The sequence below is a fragment of the Pseudoliparis swirei genome, chromosome 16 (assembly GCF_029220125.1).
Source record: "Pseudoliparis swirei isolate HS2019 ecotype Mariana Trench chromosome 16, NWPU_hadal_v1, whole genome shotgun sequence".
Taxonomy (NCBI): domain Eukaryota; kingdom Metazoa; phylum Chordata; class Actinopteri; order Perciformes; family Liparidae; genus Pseudoliparis; species Pseudoliparis swirei.
In genome coordinates, this window is record NC_079403.1 from 2,799,550 (window position 1) to 2,820,705 (window position 21,156).

General features: G+C 41.8%; 2 protein-coding genes across 3 annotated transcripts; both read right to left on the bottom strand.

The window, feature by feature from the left end:
• Positions 1-751: 751 nt before the first annotated feature.
• ezh2 (enhancer of zeste 2 polycomb repressive complex 2 subunit) lies at positions 752-15,065 on the bottom strand. 2 transcript variants are annotated; one of them, XM_056433560.1, is made up of 19 exons: positions 14,737-15,065; positions 12,906-13,029; positions 11,892-12,020; positions 11,679-11,798; positions 11,449-11,569; positions 11,159-11,368; positions 10,754-10,859; positions 9,994-10,157; positions 8,662-8,759; positions 8,303-8,579; positions 7,852-8,012; positions 7,629-7,764; positions 7,348-7,473; positions 6,727-6,905; positions 6,214-6,309; positions 5,921-6,002; positions 3,315-3,395; positions 3,117-3,201; positions 752-2,418 (listed from the first exon to the last, which is right to left on the bottom strand). In XM_056433560.1, exons 2-19 carry the CDS (start codon positions 13,020-13,022, stop codon positions 2,358-2,360), a joined length of 2,349 nt encoding a protein of 782 aa, XP_056289535.1. In that variant the 5' UTR covers positions 13,023-13,029; positions 14,737-15,065; the 3' UTR covers positions 752-2,357. The 2 variants fall into 2 exon arrangements, with proteins under 2 accessions (XP_056289535.1, XP_056289536.1); XM_056433561.1 differs by lacking the exon at positions 14,737-15,065 and adding an exon at positions 13,150-13,222.
• A 3,528-nt stretch (positions 15,066-18,593) lies between these two features.
• On the bottom strand, positions 18,594-20,887 carry lsm5 (LSM5 homolog, U6 small nuclear RNA and mRNA degradation associated). Its single transcript, XM_056433573.1, has 5 exons — positions 20,722-20,887; positions 19,563-19,658; positions 19,447-19,474; positions 19,288-19,360; positions 18,594-19,198 (listed from the first exon to the last, which is right to left on the bottom strand). Exons 1-5 carry the CDS (start codon positions 20,765-20,767, stop codon positions 19,166-19,168), a joined length of 276 nt encoding a protein of 91 aa, XP_056289548.1. The 5' UTR covers positions 20,768-20,887; the 3' UTR covers positions 18,594-19,165.
• Positions 20,888-21,156: the final 269 nt, after the last annotated feature.

The following is a 21,156-nucleotide window of genomic DNA, read 5'->3' on the forward strand; positions in this document are numbered from 1 at the left end:
CGCTTTCTTCTCCCGAGACTGTTCACGCCGCGTCGCCCGACCACGACTCATTCAGGTTGCCAGATAACCCCCAAAAGTCAAACGTTATTGGAGTTATGCAAATATTGTTTTGTAACTCTAGATTTAAATTTGGTCCACTAAATTATTTACATTAAATAAAATTGTGAACAAATTCAAAAAATAAATTATTCGAATTAAATGTCAATATTTATATTAAGTAAAACATTTTATATTAATAAATTATTTACAATAAATTAAATACGAATTCATTATTTACATTAAATTAAATAATTCTGAATAAATATTAAATATGAATACATTATTTACAATCAATTGTGAACGAATTATTTAAATAAAAAATGAATACATTAAATAGATATTTGAATACATTAAATATGAATAAATTATTTACGATCAATAAGTGAACAAATTCAATGAATACATTAAATTAATAATTAAAATTAAACATACATTATATTAAATAAATTAAATGTGTATAAATTATTTACATTAATTAAAATTTAAGAAGCTGAGTAGTTTAAATATTTAAAATCAGTTTGTTTTGAGATTTTTAGGATTAAAACTTTAAATAAGTTACTAGTCGTGGCTCAATGAAGAATAAAGATCTGGAAAATAGTGTAATGTTTTTTTAAATTTTTAAGACACTTACAATCTGACCATATTTTTTTTAATGGTACATATGATAAACTTACTGTAAGGTGAAATATTTTACACAAAAAATAAACAAGCGTCCATTCATAATATTTTAATGTGCGTCACTGAACAACAATCTGTAAACATTACAAAAATCAGCACCTCAGAAACAAAGTGTTCGAAACAACCTGCAGGTCAAATAAACGTCTTTCACATTTAAACTTGTTTTTTTCCTCACTTTTAATTGAAGTTCAAACACTTTCAGTCTGATTGTTTAGTCCCGCCCCTAAATCAGTGTGTGGGTAGGGGGCGTGGTCTAAATGCATCACTGAGAACAGAGGAAGCCTCGTTTGAAGCGGCAGTAAAAAGGTTTGTGATATTTCACCAGAACGTCTTCATGCACACAGCCTTCACTCAAAGAGGCTCGTGATGTGTTCAGGAACCCCCCCCCCCCTCGAGAGAGAGAAGCACCAGGATTCAGAGCCTTTAATTACAGAAGGTTCAGGTCTGAGCACCTGAGTTCAGAGAGAGGATCATGCAGAAGGTTTTAAAAGAGAGAGAAAGGGATGAGTGTGGTTATAAGACAAAAGAAGGCACGCTCACTGAGGAACGTGTGAAGTGCTGGTTTCGTGTTTTTACATTAGCACCTGAAGGCATCGAAGCAGCACCCGTTTTAAAAGCCGGTAACGACGTAAACACCGTGACGTGTCTGCTGGTGTTGAGAGAGAAAAGGACTCCACACGTCGTTGTGCCTACATTTTCCCCCCAGTGGGCCCTGAAGGCATTGCGAGTTTCTGATTTTATAAAATCGATTAATGTAGAAACAAACAAAACAAAAATTATGAGCGTGAACTGAACTTTGAACAAAACATTTAAAGATGTTCTAATATTTATTTAGTTCATGACTGTTTTAAAAGCTTTTGATTACATAATTTTATAAGATGTTTTAGATATTAAGATATCTAAAGTTGATTTTATTTTCAATTAAGGAAAGCAGGAGAACAAATATCCGTCTTTCCTTTAAGAGACTGAAATGTCCTTTAAGTGGAAATAAATTACTTATAAAACTGAGAAATCATGGATTCATTTTTAAATCACTTATTTTAACACATTTCTTAAATGTTCTGACTTTTTGGGTCAATCAATAAACCGATTAACAGATTAATGGTTTAAAAACCCAAAGTTTGGTTTCAGTTATTTCTTGCCGTATGTTTTAGTAACATCTGCTGCAACTAAATTGTTCCTTATTAATTAATCTGCAGATTTTTCCTCCATTAATATCTAAATATTTTAGTCCAAAACACAAGAATGTTTAGTTCAAGTACCACCGGGAAGAAAACGAACCCCTGAGCACGACGTGATGATCTTGTGATCAGCATTGCGGTGAAGACGCTACCGGCTGGTTTCAGCTCACGCGGTATAAAAAAAACACGACGGGAGGATTTTGGTCCGTGAAGCTTGAAGAGGAAGTTTGAACGTCCAGAAGAAAAGAAAGAAACACGAAGAAAGAAAAAGAAATGAAAGTTTTTCTTTTTTCAAAACAAGCATCAAGAAGAAAAGAAAAAACGGCATCAAATATTCCCAGTTTTCCTGAAGCTCTCGCATTATGACAAGTCAACTGTCTTTCCTGAAGTGAAGGAGTGTTTGTGTGTGTGTGTGTGTGTAAGGCCTTGGTTGTCGATCCACAGGGAGGAGGAGTCGAGTCAGGCGATCTCCAGCTCCCGTTCGATTCCCACGTACTTCAGAGCGTCCGCTTGGCTGTACCTGTCACACACACACACACACACACACACACACACACACACACACACACACACACACACACACACACACACACACACACACACACACACACACACACACACACACCTTCTAGGGTATTAAGAAATATATACATGTACAAAAATATATATATAAAATTATCTCTACATATAAAAAATATATACAAATAATCTATATATAAATAATTAAAAATATATACATAGATGTAAATATATATAAAATAATCTATATATAAATAATATAGAAATATATATAAACAATTAAATATATATACCTAGATATAGATCTATAAACATAAATACATGTATATATATACACAGAAATGTATATATACAAAATTCTCTATATATAAATAAATATATACAAATATATATATAATTAAATATATATAAATAGATATAGATCTATAAACATAAATATAAAGACATTTCTTTTTATATATCTTTTAAATTTAACGTTTCGGACAAAAGAAAAAATGTTTGACAGTTAATTGTGAAAAAATATTCACCAAATTAATCTAAAAATAACCAGATTCCTTCTTTTGCAACGTATGAAACGTTCGTTCCTCGTTGAGAGAAACACTCGATAAAGATTTATGAACTCTGTAACCTCAGACTGTAGAGATCGACTTTAACCTCTAAACCTTTAACCTCTAAACCTTTAAACCTTTAACCTCTAACCTGTAGTCGAAGAACAGCTCCTCCCCCGTCTGGATCGCCCTCTTGGCGAAGATTCCTATCCGGTGATCCCCGTTCACCATCATCACTGAGAGAGACATTCACGTTAATACGGCCTCCTCGAGGCCTCCCTGTGTCCTCCTCGTTTCCTCCTCATGTCCTCCCCGTGTCCTCCTCGTTTCCTCCCTGTGTCCTCCTCACCTTTGGCATAGCAGTTGGGGTTCACCGAGTGGTTAGCGAAGCGGATCTTGTTTCCTTTCCTCGTGGCGTCGACCACGAAGTCTGCAGAGGAAGAAGAGGAAAGGTAAAGTCACGGGGCTGTGGAGGAGTGTGTGTGTGTGAAGGTGTGTGTGAGTGAAGGTGCATGTGTGAGTGAAGGTGTGTGTGTGAAGGTGCATGTGTGAGTGAAGGTGTGTGTGTGTGAAGGTGCATGTGTGAGTGAAGGTGTGTGTGAGTGAAGGTGCATGTGTGAGTGAAGGTGTGTGTGAGTGAAGGTGCATGTGTGAGTGAAGGTGTGTGTGAGTGAAGGTGCATGTGAGTGAAGGTGTGTGTGAGTGAAGGTGTGTGTGTGTGTGTGTGTGTGAAGGTGTGTGTGAGTGAAGGTGTGTGTGAGTGAAGGTGCATGTGTGAGTGAAGGTGTGTGTGAGTGAAGGTGCATGTGTGAGTGAAGGTGTGTGTGAGTGAAGGTGTGTGTGAGTGAAGGTGCATGTGTGAGTGAAGGTGCATGTGTGAGTGAAGGTGTGTGTGAGTGAAGGTGCATGTGTGAGTGAAGGTGTGTGTGTGTGAAGGTGTGTGTGTGAGTGAAGGTGTGTGTGTGTGAAGGTGCATGTGTGAGTGAAGGTGCATGTGTGAGTGAAGGTGTGTGTGAGTGAAGGTGCATGTGTGAGTGAAGGTGTGTGTGAGTGAAGGTGCATGTGTGAGTGAAGGTGTGTGTGTGAGTGAAGGTGTGTGTGAGTGAAGGTGTGTGTGAGTGAAGGTGTGTGTGAGTGAAGGTGCATGTGTGAGTGAAGGTGTGTGTGAGTGAAGGTGTGTGTGAGTGAAGGTGCATGTGTGAGTGAAGGTGTGTGTGAGTGAAGGTGTGTGTGTGTGAGTGAAGGTGTGTGTGAGTGAAGGTGTGTGTGTGTGAAGGTGCATGTGTGAGTGAAGGTGTGTGAGTGAAGGTGTGTGTGAGTGAAGGTGTGTGTGTGTGTGAAGGTGTGTGTGTGTGAAGGTGTGTGTGCGTGAAGGTGTGTGTGCGTGAAGGTGTGTGTGCGTGAAGGTGTGTGAGTGAAGGTGTGTGTGTGAGTGAAGGTGTGTGTGAGTGAAGGTGTGTGTGAGTGAAGGTGCATGTGTGAGTGAAGGTGTGTGTGTGAAGGTGTGTGTGAGTGAAGGTGTGTGTGAGTGAAGGTGTGTGAGTGAAGGTGTGTGTGTGTGAAGGTGTGTGTGAGTGAAGGTGTGTGTGTGTGTGTGTGAAGGTGTGTGTGAGTGAAGGTGTGTGTGTGAGTGAAGGTGTGTGTGTGAAGGTGTGTGTGAGTGAAGGTGTGTGTGAGTGAAGGTGTGTGTGTGTGTGAAGGTGTGTGTGAGTGAAGGTGTGTGTGAGTGAAGGTGTGTGTGTGTGAAGGTGTGTGTGAGTGAAGGTGTGTGTGTGTGAAGGTGCATGTGTGAGTGAAGGTGCATGTGTGAGTGAAGGTGTGTGTGTGTGTGAAGGTGTGTGTGTGTGAAGGTGCATGTGTGAGTGAAGGTGCATGTGTGAGTGAAGGTGTGTGTGTGTGAAGGTGTGTGTGAGTGAAGGTGTGTGTGAGTGAAGGTGCATGTGTGAGTGAAGGTGTGTGTGTGTGAAGGTGCATGTGTGAGTGAAGGTGTGTGTGTGTGTGTGAAGGTGTGTGTGAGTGAAGGTGTGTGTGTGTGAAGGTGTGTGAGTGAAGGTGCATGTGTGAGTGAAGGTGTGTGTGAGTGAAGGTGTGTGTGTGTGTGAAGGTGTGTGTGAAGGTGCATGTGATGTGTGAAGGTGCATGTTTGAGTGAAGGTGTGTGTGAGTGAAGGTGTGTGTGAGTGAAGGTGCATGTGTGAGTGAAGGTGTGTGAGTGAAGGTGTGTGTGAGTGAAGGTGTGTGTGAGTGAAGGTGTGTGTGTGTGAAGGTGCATGTGTGAGTGAAGGTGTGTGTGTGAGTGAAGGTGTGTGTGAGTGAAGGTGTGTGTGTGTGAAGGTGCATGTGTGAGTGAAGGTGTGTGTGTGAAGGTGCATGTGTGAGTGAAGGTGTGTGTGAGTGAAGGTGTGTGTGAGTGAAGGTGTGTGTGAGTGAAGGTGTGTGTGTGTGAAGGTGCGTGTGAGTGAAGGTGTGTGTGTGAGTGAAGGTGTGTGTGAGTGAAGGTGTGTGTGTGTGTGAAGGTGTGTGTGAGTGAAGGTGCATGTGTGAGTGAAGGTGTGTGTGTGAGTGAAGATGTGTGTGTGTGTGAGTGAAGGTGTGTGTGAGTGAAGGTGCATGTGTGAGTGAAGGTGTGTGTGTGAGTGAAGGTGTGTGTGAGTGAAGGTGTGTGTGTGTGTGAGTGAAGGTGTGTGTGAGTGAAGGTGTGTGTGTGTGTGTGAAGGTGTGTGTGTGTGTGTGAAGGTGTGTGTGTGAAGGTGCATGTGTGAGTGAAGGTGTGTGTGTGTGAGTGAAGGTGTGTGTATGAAGGTGTGTGTGTGTGTACAAAGGTGTAAGCGTGTGTGAAGGTGTGTGTGTGTATGTGCGTGCGTGTGTGTGTGTGTTTGAGTGTGAAGGTGTGTGTGTGTGCAGGTGTGTAAAGGTGTAAGCGTGTGTGTGTGTGTGTATGCGAGTGTGTGTGTACCATTGTTGAGGTTGAACAGGAAGCTGCACATGTATTTGTCGTACACTTTTCCTCGGCGGTCGGCTTCGTCCTGAGAGATGATCTGAAAATAAAAATAAAACAAGTTTCACTTTTATATTCAACGCTTTGATGTCTTCACTTGGACTTGGGGGGACACACACACACACACACACACACACACACACACACACACACACACACACACACACACACACACACACACACACACACACACACACACACACACACACACACACACACACACACACACACACACACACACACACACACACCTCGCCGCAGTACTCGGAGATGAACTCGTTCTTCTGGACCGCCTCCTTGATGAAGATCCCCCAGCCGGCAACGTCTGACGGGGCGAGCAGGAGGTGCTGAGGAGGAGTTAAAACAATAAGGGTTCAATTATATTATATTAAACGTTACGGGCTAATAAATACATTTCATTTTACATTCCCCATTTATTTAAAAAAAAATGGTAGTAGTAAATAATAAATGATTCCGTAGTTAAATAAATATAAATTATTATTATATAATAAATAACAATTTTTTATTTTTTATTACTGCATTTGTGGAATTTGTTGTTGTTGTAATACTTCAAAATAAAAGCGTCAAGTCAGAAGTTTCCAGCAGTAATGGATTATATATAATATCTTTAATGATTTATTCAACTTGTTTTAAGGTCAGATTAATGTTAACGTGAATCTGACCTTAAAACAAGTTAAAAAGGCCCAATCTGAAAACTAGTTGGACAAAAAAAGCAGAACGGCATGGGCCCGGCGGGTCAGAACCTTCTTGGCGCCCCTCTGGATGGAGCAGTTCTTGCAGGACACGTTCTTGCTGTCCCAGTTGTCCCCGGCGCCGCAGGTCAGGCAGAGGTCGGGGTCGCACTCCCTCACCGCCAGGTAGCACGGGCACTGCTTGGTGTTGCACTGGGCTTTGCACCGGCAGCCCGGGAACCGGTTCTGACCTGAGAGCGGGAGGGCGGGGCTTAGACGGGGAGCCGTGTGTGTGTCTCTGTGTGTCTCTCTGTGTGTGTGTGTCTTTGTGTGTGTCTCTCTCTCTCCGTGTGTGTGTGCGTGTCTCTCTCTGTGTGTGTGTCTCTCTGTGTGTGTGTGTGTCTCTCTCTCCGTGTGTGTGTGTTTGTCTGTGTGTGTCTCTCTCTGTTTGTGTGTCTCTCTCTCTCTGTGTGTCTCTTTGTGTGTGTTTGTGTCTCTCTGTGTGTGTGTGTGTGTATGCGTCTCTGTATGTGTGTCTCTCTCTCTCTGTGTCTCTTTGTGTGTGTTTGTGTGTCTCTCTGTGTCTCTTTGTGTGTGTGTGTCTCTCTCTCCGCGTGTGTGTGTGTGTGTCTCTCTCTGTGTGTCTCTTTGTGTGTGTTTGTGTCTCTTTGTGTGTGTGTGTGTGTGTCTTACACTCGGAGCTGCATTGGCAGAACTTTTCACAGAAGTTCTGCGCGGTGACGCACGGACACGAGGCGTCGCAGGGCTGCCGCGGGTGGTCACACGGCTGGTAGTTGTACACGTGATTGGACGAGCCGTCTGGGGAGAGAAAAAAGGAGGCGCAGCGAAAAAAAAAGCTGAAATCCAGCAAAATCTCCGCCTGCAGTTCCAGACATCACCACAATAGTTTTTCCTCTAGCTCTTTAAGAACAGATAACCCGCCTCTTTCATTGGTCAACCCGGTGACCTCTGACCTTTCTTCAGCTGGATCTTCCGGCAGTGCGTGGCCCACAGCCGGTGTTTCCTCTTCTTCTTCCTTGGCGGCGTGTCCTCGTCTTCGGCGGGCGCCCGGGCGATGATGCTCGACTCCTTGACCCGGAACTCGTAAACCTGCGGGGCCGAGACCACGTTCTCAACCGCACCGGGGAACTTAGAACTTCACGGAACCCGCCAGAGAGGTCAACGGTCGCGGCTCACCTGTCGGCAGGTCTTGGTGCCGATGAGCCGCGCGATGGCGCAGAAGTTGTCGTAGTACGTCGCGATGAGAACCCTAAAGAGTGAAGCCTCGGCCCCGCTCCACTCCACCGCTTCGGCCTCGACCCTCAGCTTCATCGGAGTCTGACAGCGAGAGTTCCCCTCTGCAGAGAACACAGAACCCAGAACATGAGAACATGAGAACAGAACCCGAGCGCTTTACAATAGAACCTAAGGAACTAAATTCAGCAGCAGAAGGAAAAAAGAAAGATGAAATCTCTCTCCTCCCTCTCACTCTCCCGCCCCCTCTCTCCCTCCCTCTCTCCCTCCCTCTCTCTATCCCTCTCCCTCTCTCTCTCTCCCCTCTCTCTCCCTCTCCCCCTCCCCCTCTCTTAGTGTTTCATACACGTATCCAGAGGGTGACGCGAGGACCCTCAGGAAGTCGGTGTCTCACCTGAGGAGCTGTTGTTGTCGTCCTTCTTGTTGTCGTCTCTCTCGTCCTCTTTGTTGTCGTCCTGCTGCTCTTCCTCTCCATCCTCCTCCTCCTCCTCCTCCTCCTCCTCCTTGCTGCCCTCGCGGTCGCTGTCCGTGTCTTTGGTCTCCGAGGAGACGGACGGCGTTCCCGACCGGCTGTTGGGGCGTCCTCGGTGGCGTCCCGCCGGGCGCTTGGTGGGCGTCTTGGCTCGCTCCGCTGCGTCGTCCGCGGCGGGGAACTCGCCGACCAATCCGTCCTGAGGCGTCACAGCGCGACGGTCACCACGGCGACGCGTTTAAACCATGAGCAGTACCTCCTCGGACCAGCGGGGGGCTCACCTGCACCAGGTACATGTAGCACTCGGCGCCGCACGGCTTGCTGTCCACCAGGTTCTCCAGGTTCTTGCGCTTGTACGTGTTCGGAGTCGCATGGAACGCTACAAGAACACGAAAACTACCCGTTACACCATAACTAACTTACTATAACTAACTCACCATAACTAACTTACTATATATATATAACTAACTTACCATAACTAACTTACTATATATATAACTAACTTACTATAACTAACTCACCATAACTAACTTACTATAACTATCTCACCATAACTAACTTACGATATATCTAACTTACCATAACTAACTTACTATATAAATAACTAACTTACCATAACTAACTTACGATATATATAACTAACTAACTATAACTAACTCACCATAACTAACTTAGTATATATATAACTAACTTACCATAACTAACTTACTATAACTAACTTACTATATATATAACTAACTTACTATAACTAACTCACCATAACTAACTTACGATATATATATCTAACTTACCATAACTAACTTACTAAAACTAACTTACTATATATATAACTAACTTACCATAACTAACTTACTATATATATAACTAACTATAACTAACTCACCATAACTAACTTACTATATATATATAACTAACTTACCATAACTAACTTACTATAACTAACTTACTATATATATAACTAACTTACTATAACTATCTCACCATAACTAACTTACGATATATATAACTAACTTACCATAACTAACTTACTATAACTAACTTACTATATATATAACTAACTTACTATAACTATCTCACCATAACTAACTTACGATATATATAACTAACTTACTATAACTAACTTACTATAACTAACTTACTATATATATAACTAACTTACTATAACTATCTCACCATAACTAACTTACTATATATATAACTAACTTACTATAACTATCTCACCATAACTAACTTATTATATATATATAACTAACTTACTATAACTATCTCACCATAACTAACTTACGATATATATAACTAACTTACCATAACTAACTTACTATAACTAACTTACTATATATATAACTAACTTACTATAACTATCTCACCATAACTAACTCACCATAACTTATTAAACATAACTGTGTGTGTCTCTGTGTGTGTGTGTGTCTCTGTCTGTGTGTGTGTCTCTGTCTGTGTGTGTGTCTCTGTGTGTGTGTGTCTGTGTGTGTGTCTCTGTGTGTGTGTGTGTGTCTCTGTGTGTGTGTGTGTGTGTCTCTGTCTGTGTGTGTCTCTGTGTGTGTGTGTGTCTCTGTGTGTGTGTGTCTCTGTCTGTGTGTGTGTGTGTCCCTCACGGTGCAGGAAGCAGTCGTATTTGAAGCAGCGTCTGCAGAACAGCGTGTGGAAGGAGTGCAGACTCTGCTCGCGCTGCACGGAGCGAGCGTTCGGCCCGTCGATGTTCGGCGTGCACTCGGGGGGCAGGATGCCGGGCAGCTGCTGCTCCGTCAGCTCCTTGTACCTGACACACACACACACACACACACACACAAGTTTCTACTGCTTCCGTGCCTCCAGCATGTCAAACGAGCTCAAAATCACAATTTTAATACTTGAGGACGAAGGCAAACAAAATTTAAAAAACTAAAACACTGAAAGCTTCTTATGAAGTCACATGACTCGTCACATGACTCATGAGGAAACATCTGCAGTCTCCTAACAAGCAGATATTTAATGTTTAATGTGTGACGTCTGTTTCATAAAGCTGTTTATGAGTCAGTAAAGGTTTCATTCTTTGGTACTAAAAATATAATATTTTTAATAAAATATAACAATTATTAAATATAAAAAATATAATATTTTTAATAAAATCTAAAAATTATTAAATATATAATATTTGTAATAATTTATTTTTAAAAATCAATATTAAAAATATATTTCTATATAAATAAAGGAACTACATCAACAACATATTTGGGGCCGATGGTGATGTGCATTTAAAAAGGAACAAAAGAAAATGTATTTAAAAATAGCAAAGAGTAAAGAAATGTTTAGACCTTTTCAAATTACAAGAAAACTAAATTAAAAAAAGATATATATATATATAAAACCACTCACTTCTCTTTGAGCTCCTCCGTGGAGCCCTTATCGGGGAACATGGAGGAGATCGCCTCAAAGATCTTGTCAGAGGGAAACTTCTTGGTGTCGTCAGCGCTGCTTTGGCCTGGAGACACACAAACACAAACACACACACAATCAGTGGGGGAATAATAATAAAAACACCTGTATTCCTGCAAAAATATTAATTTATGGGCGTGGCGATGCCCGGAGTTATAGTCGATTTCACGACTGGAATATAAATTCTACCAATGGCGTCACGTTATCCGTGACAGAGCGTAACCGCGTTATCTTCATTGCACCGCGCCATGTTTCTACGGTGGCCCATAAGGATAAAAATAAACAAATACTGGCTCTAGAGGAAACCTCTTCCCCCCGTGCATCTGGCCTCTGTAGTCGACTCACTCTCACTGGCAACGAGCGCCTCCTTGCGTGGCGGCGGCGGTGGTGGCGGCGGCTCCTCCGGATGCTCCTTGGCCTCGCACACTTCCATCTTCTCCACCTTGAAGTCCTGCTGCTCTTCCTCCTCTTCGTCCTCATCGTCCTCGTTGTCGCTGTACTGCGACAGGGAGCTCACCAACTCCACGAAGATCTCGTCGTTGATGAAGCCGCACTCTGAGACACGCGACGCACGCTCTCTCAGTGTCATGACCTTTGACCTTTGAGTCACGCGACGCCCTCTCTCAATCGCTCACCTCGGTCTCCGTGGACTTTGCCGTCGTAGTTCTTGATGAGTTCTTCTATGAAGGTCCCGTCCTGGTCCAGGATCTCGTCCCCCATGTAGGGGATGTTGTGGAGCACCGTCTCGTCCTCCACCTGACGCCAAAACAAACATGTCGGCCGTGGTTAAGACGGTGCCGCGGCTTCACGTCTACATTCTACGCCGCATGCGCTTCTTCACACACACACACACACACACACACACCATGAAGTTCTGCTGCAGCGGCGACCAGGAGTACATGACCGGCACCGAGGCCACGGCGTTCAGAGTCTTCAGGGGGATGACCTGCTTGGAGAACTCGGAGAACCCGCTGTCCACTGTGCACTAGACGGGACGGCAGAGGAACACGGGTCGGAACACGGGTCAGAACACGCTCCACCGGCACAGAGCCGACGGGTTCTCCCCTGCGGCACCGACCTCTCGGGTTCCTCTCAGGGAGCCGACGGACGTCATGATGTGAACCGGCTGGATCCGCCTGGTCTTCCACTCCTGGTTCAAGATGTCGGTCCGATCCACGATGTTCTGGCGGTTGGTGTTGAACATGCTCTGGAGGAGTAGAGAAAAGATGTTTAAAGGAAACGGGAAACAGCATCAGGGAAACTCGCCATCATGCGACGGGATGTTGACGGTCGATGATGCAATAAAAGTGATAAAAACATTTATTTCCCCGCCGTGTCTGAGGGAGCGTCATGTTGGATTATTGATGAATAGAAGCAGCCGGATGGCAGAGTGCCACCTCCTCTTCACCCGGACACCAACACCACATGATGCACTTCTATAGGAACATCTCTCTTCATCCAAATGGACTGGAGGCTAAACTGTGTACCGCATCCCCAGAGGAGGTAAAAACATAAACAAATCATCCCCGGGACAAAACATGCCGCCGTAAAGAGGAAATGAATGCGAGAAATGTTCAATTCAATTTATTTTGCATAGCCCAACATCACAAATGTTCCTCAGAGGGCTTTACAATCTGTACACGTACGACATCCCTGACCTTTGACCTCAGGAACAACTCCCAAACTCTTGGCACGCAAACCCGACAGAACCGGTTTATGCTTTCGTGATTTTAGAAACGTACGTCGGGGAGTTAGTTAGATTCTACAGTCATGGCACCAAATCAGTGATTCGTCATTTGGTTTTACGCTAGATTCAAAAAGTCTTAATTAGGGACGTCGAGAGTCCCGATGACGTTTTCTTTTTATTATTACTACGAGTGTGTATGTTTGCGGCCTCTTTGGTGCAGATTATTATATAATAAATTACTCCTATCAGCTTGTTTCTATCATTCTAATAGTTTGAGTGCTACAGATCCTGGATCACCATCTCCCAGTCCGGCATCTGATGGCGTGAAGGTCTCTCTCTTTGTGTGTGTGTGTGTGTGTGTGTGTGTGTGCGTGTGTGCGTGCGTGTGTGTGTCTGCAAGCTGACCTTGACTTCGTCGGCCCGTCTGAAGCGCTTGAGCTGCCGGAGCCTCATGTACTCAGACTTCACCCTCCTCTTCCAGCAGGCCGGGCCTTTCTCCGAGCGCTTCCCTGTCAGCACCATGATGGACCTGTGAGACACGAGGAGGAGGAGGATGAGGATGAAGGCTCCCACACCGAAGGCTTTTCATACGCCAAGATGTATACATTTTGACTGAAACACACGCGGGGTTTGGGATTTATTTATTTACAAGATCCATTTGGCATCCCGGGAGGTCGGCGTGAGTCGCCGCCGAGCAGCCCGACTGGTGCGATTGAGATCTCGCACTTTTGAGTCGACGCGTCAGACGGGCGTCACGGAGCGGCGGCGGTTAGATGCGAGTCAGATGGTAAGAGATGTGGTCGACGGCAGTGGTGTGACCCAGTTGGCCATCTTTAAAAACCACAGACCGAGTTTTGGGATTAAGAGCAGCTAAATAATGACGTGAAAATTAAGCGTTGCGGTAAACAAACAGAAAAAAATCGGGCAAGTAATTAAAGACATTGTTATCCTTCGAGATGAAGATGGAAGTAGATATTAAGCAGCGAGCTATCTCGCTTCTAAATAACAGGATATGGGCAAAACTCTAGATTAATTTACTGAAAATAAGATTAAACATGAAGATTAATGTTGGTCTTTGTTGTTTTTTAACTGCTAATAAATAAAACAATATGGCAGCTGAGTTTATACGAGGCTCCTTATCAACCATGTGGCGATTTAACAAGACAAAAAACATACTTTTACTTTAGTACTTAAATGTCATGCTACGTCTACTCCACTATTACTCAATGAATTAGTTTAAACCGTAGAACTTTTAACATAAAAAACGTGACGTATTTGATCCAATTGTAAAACACTAATCTACCCACAAACATACAAATGTTCATACATTTATTAATTAGTGATAAAAACAGAATTGTACGATTACACTTTTTTAAAAAAGAAATTCTGCCTATTTAGCACTTATATCCCTTTAAGCACATTTAGATATTATTAGGGGTATTCCTGCACTTATTATTAAAGTAGCCTTTTGCGATAATAGCATTTCAATTAAATCTTAAATTCAGGTCATTTAAACATTATTTGGAGATTGTGGAGAATGTGTAATAACCACTCACATTGAAAGTGTCAATCCCCGAGGTATTTTTTTATTATATATTTTAAAACATCTGAATGTTTTGTTTTTTTCTTCCTCTTTTCAGGAGTAACTCCTAATATGGTTACATCCCGTACAATAACAATAAAGGGCGTTATATTTATGTTTCACTGGGTGAGCTACAAACAAGCAGGTATCAAGCTGACAGCTAGTTTAAGCCATCAAATAAACATTAAATATGTATCCTGCTGCATCCTATGAAATAATGACATTTAATGTCGTGCAATAAAGACTCCAATTCCAATACAAAATGTTATATATTATACATACATGTGTTGTGAAAGTAGTTTTGTTTTTGTGGGCGTTTTTTTAATTGCATAAATCAGGAGTAACTTCTAATATGGTTGTATCCTGTACAATAACAATAAAAGGTTTATATTGTATACATTGTTTGAGCTAGGTACACATAGGCTAACGACAGTCTCATCAAAATGTGGCTCATGGTGTCATAAACACTTAATTATCGCTCTGAACATGAACATAAAAGCAGTTAATTAATTCACAATTAATCGTGATGTTTTTCTCCCCCCCCAAAAAAAGTTCTCAAGAGGGGACAATAAACCCATTTTTACACGGATTTGTGGCTCGACGTTAGCTACAGTTTAGGTTTAGTTTGCCAAAAGCATCGCGAGCTCCTCTTACCTGCACGTGAGGCTCAAACCTCATTCAACGGAGCGATCAGGGATCGATAAGACAAAAACACCGGCAGAAGTCGTCCTTTGTGTTGGGGTGGGGGGGCGTGGAGGGGGGGGGGGGTAGCTCGGCAGCTAGCTGTTAGCTCCCGGGAAAAGATAAGGAAGGAATCACTTTGCGCGAGACCGGCTTTTACGTAGCAACAACGCGCAAAGCTGCCCTTTCCCGCCGCTTTTATCATAAAAAAGAATGCGTGTTTGTGAATTAGGAAATCACGAGAGTTTTAAATTCCACCAAACTATATTTTTTGTCCGAATTCAATGTTTCCTCGTCGGTAAAAAAAAAAAAAAGCTTTTCGGTTCAAACTGCTCGCCGTCCCTCGCGCAGCCCGCCCACAAACGGATGCAAGCAGATTCAAGAGGCGCCAAACGCTTTGGGCCAATCAGAGAATCCGATGTTGGGGGGACTTCTCAGTGTGCGGTCACGTAATTGGTCGGCTGGTACCAGCCAATGAGGACGCGCCGCCGACTGGGGCCTGTAACGAGGGACATGTGGAAAGGTTCTCTTTGTTCTCTCGCGTGTCAACGGAATAAAAAATAAAATCTGAAACGTAAAATAGCTTTATAATAGTGGCAATTGAATTATAAACAACCGGACTTGTGTTTTGTATTTAACTATTCAGGCGTGTCGGTGTCAGCTGTCTTGTTTGTTTATGTTTGAATGGAAAGACAAATAAAATATCGATGTTTAGCTGTGTTTAGTTCATGGGTACGTTAAGGCATCTTCTCTCATTTACATATTCTGCCTCTTCCACCTGCTGACAGCCGCGAGGAGGTGTCAGCTGTTCACCTCGCGCTGCGCTGGAGTTAGTAAATGATGGACAGTGAGGCTCGAGACACGCGCGGTTGTAAAACACGACACTAATGAATGAAAGAGGTTTCGTGTTTGTAGACAGCGAGGGCAGGGGTCGACAAGTTTATTGAGCCCCGCCCCTTCTCAACAGCCATTGGCTGATAGCTCAACAGGGTGTCCATGCTGCGTTCATGGTAATCGGAAATACAGGTACAAAGCAAAACATTATACATATAATATATAAACATCGCTATATATAAATATATATAAATATGTATATATACATACACACACAAATATATTTCCATTCACATATATATATATACACTACCGTTCAAAAGTTTGGGATCACTTAGAAATGTCCTTATTTTACAAAGAAAAGCATTGTTTTTTTCAATGAAGATAACATTAAATCAATCATAAATACACTCTATACATTGTTAATGTGGTAAATGACTATTCTAGGTGGAAACGTCTGGTTTCTAATGAAATATCTCCAGAGGTGTATAGAGGCCCATTTCCATCAACGATCACTCCAGTGTTCTAATGGTACATTGTGTTTGCTAATCGCCTTAGAAGACTAATGGATGATTAGAAAACCCTTGAAAACCCTTGTGCAATTATGTTAGCACAGCTGAAAACAATTATGCTGGAGATATAAGCTATACAACTGGCCATCCTTTGAGCTAGTTGATTATCTGGAGCATCACAGTTGTGGGTTCGATAAGACTCTCAAAATGGCCAGAAAAAAAGAACTTTCATGTGAAACTCGCCAGTCTATTCTTGTTCTTAGAAATGAAGGCTATTCCATGCGAGAAATTGCAAAGAAACTGAAAATTTCCTACAGCGGTGTGTACTACTCCCTTCAGAGAACAGCACCAACGGGCTCTAACCAGAGCAGAAAGAGAAGTGGGAGGCCCCGGTGCACAACTCAGCAAGAAGACAAGTACATTGGAGTCTCTAGTTTGAGAAATAGACGTCTCACAGGTCCTCAACTGGCAGCTTCTTTAAATGGTACCCGCAAAACGCCAGTGTCAACGTCGACAGTGAAGAGGCGACTCCGGGATGCTGGCCTTCTAGGCAGAGTGGCAAAGAAAAAGCCATATCTGAGACTGGCCAATGAAAAGAAAAGATTGGTATGGGCAAAAGAACACAGGCATTGGACAGAGGAAGATTGGAAAAAGGTGTTATGGACAGATGAATCCAAGTTTGAGGTGTTTGGATCACACAGAAGAACATTTGTGAGACGCAGAACAGGTGAAAAGATGCTGGAAGAGTGCCTGACACCATCTGTCAAGCATGGTGGAGGTCATGTGATGGTCTGGGGCTGCTTTGGTGCTGGTAAAGTGGGAGGTACCAGGTAAAAGGGATTTTAAATAAGGAAGGCTATCACTCCATTTTGCAACGCCATGCCATACCCTGTGGGCAGCGCTTGATTGGAGCCAATTTCCTCCTCCAACAGGACAATGACCCAAAGCACACCTCCACATTGTGCAAGAACTATTGAGGGAAGAAGCAGGCAGCTTGCTGTCTGTAATGGAGTGGCACAGTCACCAGATCTCAACCCCATTGAGCTGTTGTGGGAGCAGCTTGACCGTATGGTCCGCAAGAAGTGCCCATCAAGCCAATCCAACTTGTGGAGGTGCTTCAGGAAGCGTGGGGTGACATTTCAACAGATTACCTCAACAAATTAACAGCTAGAATGCCAAAGGTCTGCAATGCTGTCATTGTTGCAAAAGGAGCATTCTTTGACGAAAGCAAAGTTTGAAGAAAAAAATTAATACTTCAAATACAAATCATTATTTCTAACCTTGTCAATGTCTTGACTATATTTTCTATACATTTTGCAACTCATTTGATAAATAAAAGTGTGAGTTTTCATGGAAAACACAAAATTGTCTGGGTGATCCCAAACTTTTGAACGGTCGTGTATATACAAACACATATATATATATAAATACACACACATATATATGTACGTATATATACATACACATATATACATATATATATATTTTTTAGCATCACTTTTCACTTACAGGCCAAAACACAAATCCGTTAGTCATTATGATCAGAAACCAAATAAAATATAATTCAAACACTGAGACGGGTTGTAACAGAATAAAAAAACTCCCATGGGTCATTTCCCGAATTTGTGCTTCCTCTTTTCCTTAACTCGCCTCCTTCGAGGAGGAATCGAGGAGGCACAAAATCAGGAAAATGAGAAAGACCCCTTGTCAACCAGAACAATAAACTTGGAAAAAAACATTTCCATGAAAACCAGACAAACTCCCATTAGATGAAGAAATTGGAAAAAGCTCCAGAAAGCTAATACATGGAGGAACTTGATTTACCACCTGGTATAAATGTCACATTTAGAGAAGCGTCTCTGTAAACGGGAACTCAGCCAGCCGTTGACTCTGAACTCGTTCACAGAATCACCATCAGGAATGTCAGTAAACCAGCTGCTCTGGTTAGCTCGTGTATCTGGGCTCAGTGTACCTGGCTCCAGATGTTCACAGGTCTGCTTCACAGGAACTGTCATCTCAAAAAATTACTTTTCTTACTAATTGGTGAAGGAAGCAAAGTTAGAAATTTGTAAACAATTAAATATAAGATTGAAATGGGCTAAATTAAAAAAATTGTTTAAAAATCACTTACTTAGTTTCTTCCATATATATATATATACACATATATGTATATTTTTAAATATACAGTATATTTGAAAAGTTTGGCGTCAGCCAGGCAATTTGGTGTTTTCCATGAAAACTCACTTTTATTTATCAAATGAATTGCAAAATATGAAATAGTCATGGCATGGACGAGGTTATACATAATGATTTTTATAGTAAATATTAATGTTGTTCTTCTTGTGGCTCAAAGGAAGGCCAGTTTTATAGCTTCTCTCAGCAGCATAACTGTTTTCAGCTGCGCTCACATAAAAAGGGTCTTCAAGGGTTTTCTACCCCTCCGCTAGTCTTCTCAGGCGATAACACAATGTACCATTAGAACACTGGAGATGGGCCTCTACACACCTCTGTAGGGACTTTATTAAACACCAGAGAATAGTCATGTACCACATTAACTATGTAGCGTTATGATTCATTTAATGTGATCTTCATTGGAAAAATAATTCTTTGAAAAATAAGGAAACTTACATTTTTTTATTCTTTTCTAATTGAGCCCAAACTTTTAAACGGTAGTGACACACACACAAGTAGGTGGACAAGCTCTCCGTGGTTACGACAACATGCATGAGACATTTAAGCTGCACAGCTATTAGTTTTTTTTTTTTAAAGAATAAAGAAGAGCTCATGTTTCAAGTGATTCTTATTTATTTGTAAAAAGAAAAAAATTGTTTTTGTCATGCGTGATTCATGATAGTTTTAATTCAACCTGTTCTTTTTAAAATATATATAACAAACACTCAATTGGGGAATCTTACAAAAATATCTTCCTCACTCAAGACCAACACAGAATGATCCGAAAAACAACAAAAATAATGATTTTACAAACTCAGGAGACGTCAAAAAAGGAAAAAAAGAAATAACTCAAAATTCTCGTCCTTCAACGGCGGTCCGTCGTCTCAAACTTCAGGACCTTCTCCTCCGGGTATGAGCTGCGAGAAGAGAGAATATACATGCACATGAATCCCACCGCAAAGGTGCAACGCCACACGGGCATCGAACACGCGGCACGGTCACATACCATGGTGATGTTATTGCCGTTGAGGAGGATCTGGTCCAGTTTGGTTATCCTCCGCCCCTCCGGTGTGATTTCACTGAAACGAGAAGATACACAACGAGTTAATTCAGGCAAACAGTCCGTTTAAAAACATCGTTACGCACAAACTAGAGGAGTACTTACAACTCCGTCACGTCTTCTAGGACCATGTCTGAAACACGGAGTTAGGTACGAGAACCGGGATGATGTTTCAGAGGAAACAGTCAGATTATGCAGTTCGATAAGTCTGTAAAGGATACTGACGAAGTCGTCAAAGCCCAGCAGTGTGCCGACGATCTCTTTGTCGGTCTTCATGACGATGTGAATCCGGGAGCCGATACATTTGTCCACAAGCTCTAAAAACAATGAGGGAGAAACACAAAGTGAAGACAGGGATTCAGTCCGTTTGTGTTTTTCCACAATGTTGGGAGCTACTCTACGAAAAAAATATGCTTTTAAATGAGAAATTTATAATTTCGGTAACATTACATTTTTAAATGAGATGTTGATTGCTCTAGGTATTTTTCTGTATTTGTCGTCATTTTATTGACAAAATAATAAAATCACAGATGAATCGAGGAAGAAAACAATTAATTTTCTGATGCTCATTACAATAAATCGAAGTCGAGGCTGCAACCAATAATCATGTTAATTGTCAATTAATCTGCTAGTTAATTTTTTCTCCTCATTTTCTCTATAAAATGTCAAGAAAAAATCAATAAAATTATTTTTAAAGTTAAAGTTTGAGATAGAAACTGAAGTTAAAAGTATTCAAACTGCGATTGCTCCACTAATATTCATAATATTATAAAATTACTATTAAAACATGGATTAAACTTTTGTAGCTGGTTACGGTTTAATTTATTTTTAACAATGATTATTTTTATAATTTGTTGTTTCTTCATTAAATCGATTACAAGTGTAAACCTAAAAATTCAGTTACTTTGTAAAAAAAAATTACCAATTAATTTTCTGCCAATGGACTAATAATGTCAGTGGTACTCGTGTAAATTATAACAAAACGTCATATTAATATTATATAAACTATTGTTTGGTTACTCAAGCTGTCATTTAAATGTAGAAGTACAAGTACCTCAAATGTACACGAAAGCAACTGAAATTTACTGAGTAAATTGCCCTCCTAATAAAACACTTTTCTGCGTAGATAAATGCTACTTTAAAATAAATTAAAATATCGGTGCCATCTGTCGAAATGTTAAGAAAACACTACTAACAAAAGACCCGCCGTGACTTACGAGTATCACGCGTCTGCACCTTGACGCACAATTAACGTTTAACAAAACTTCCCAAATATCTAAACTAACGCCTCAAACTGCCTCCACCGCCCTATGAAGTTAATTATCGATCCATAATCGGCTATTTAAAAAGGAATCACAACGTAATTTAGAATTTACAAACCAAGAGGGAGCAACTGAGAGGGATTCGTGGTCGGAGTGGCCGCCATGTTTGTTCAATGGGCGGCAGGCCGAAGCAATCGACAGAAGAAACGTCCGCGAGCAGGCTAACGCAATCGAACCCCGAGTCGAGAACGGATGGGCCTATATTTTGCAACAGTAAATTGCAGTTATTAGAAATCTATAAAAACACACTTTAATGAGTGGCCGCCATGTTTGTTCAGTGGGCGGCAGGCCGAAGCAATCGACAGAAGAAACGTCATTAAGCAGACTGACGCAATCGAACCCCGAGTCGAGAACAGATTGGGGCTATATGTTGTTACAGTGATTATAAATCTATAAAACACACAATCTAATGAGTTTGAACAGAAAACTGAGAGGACCCGAGTATTTAATTATGTTTTTCGATCTTTTTCCACACGATGGCGCTGGTTGGGGG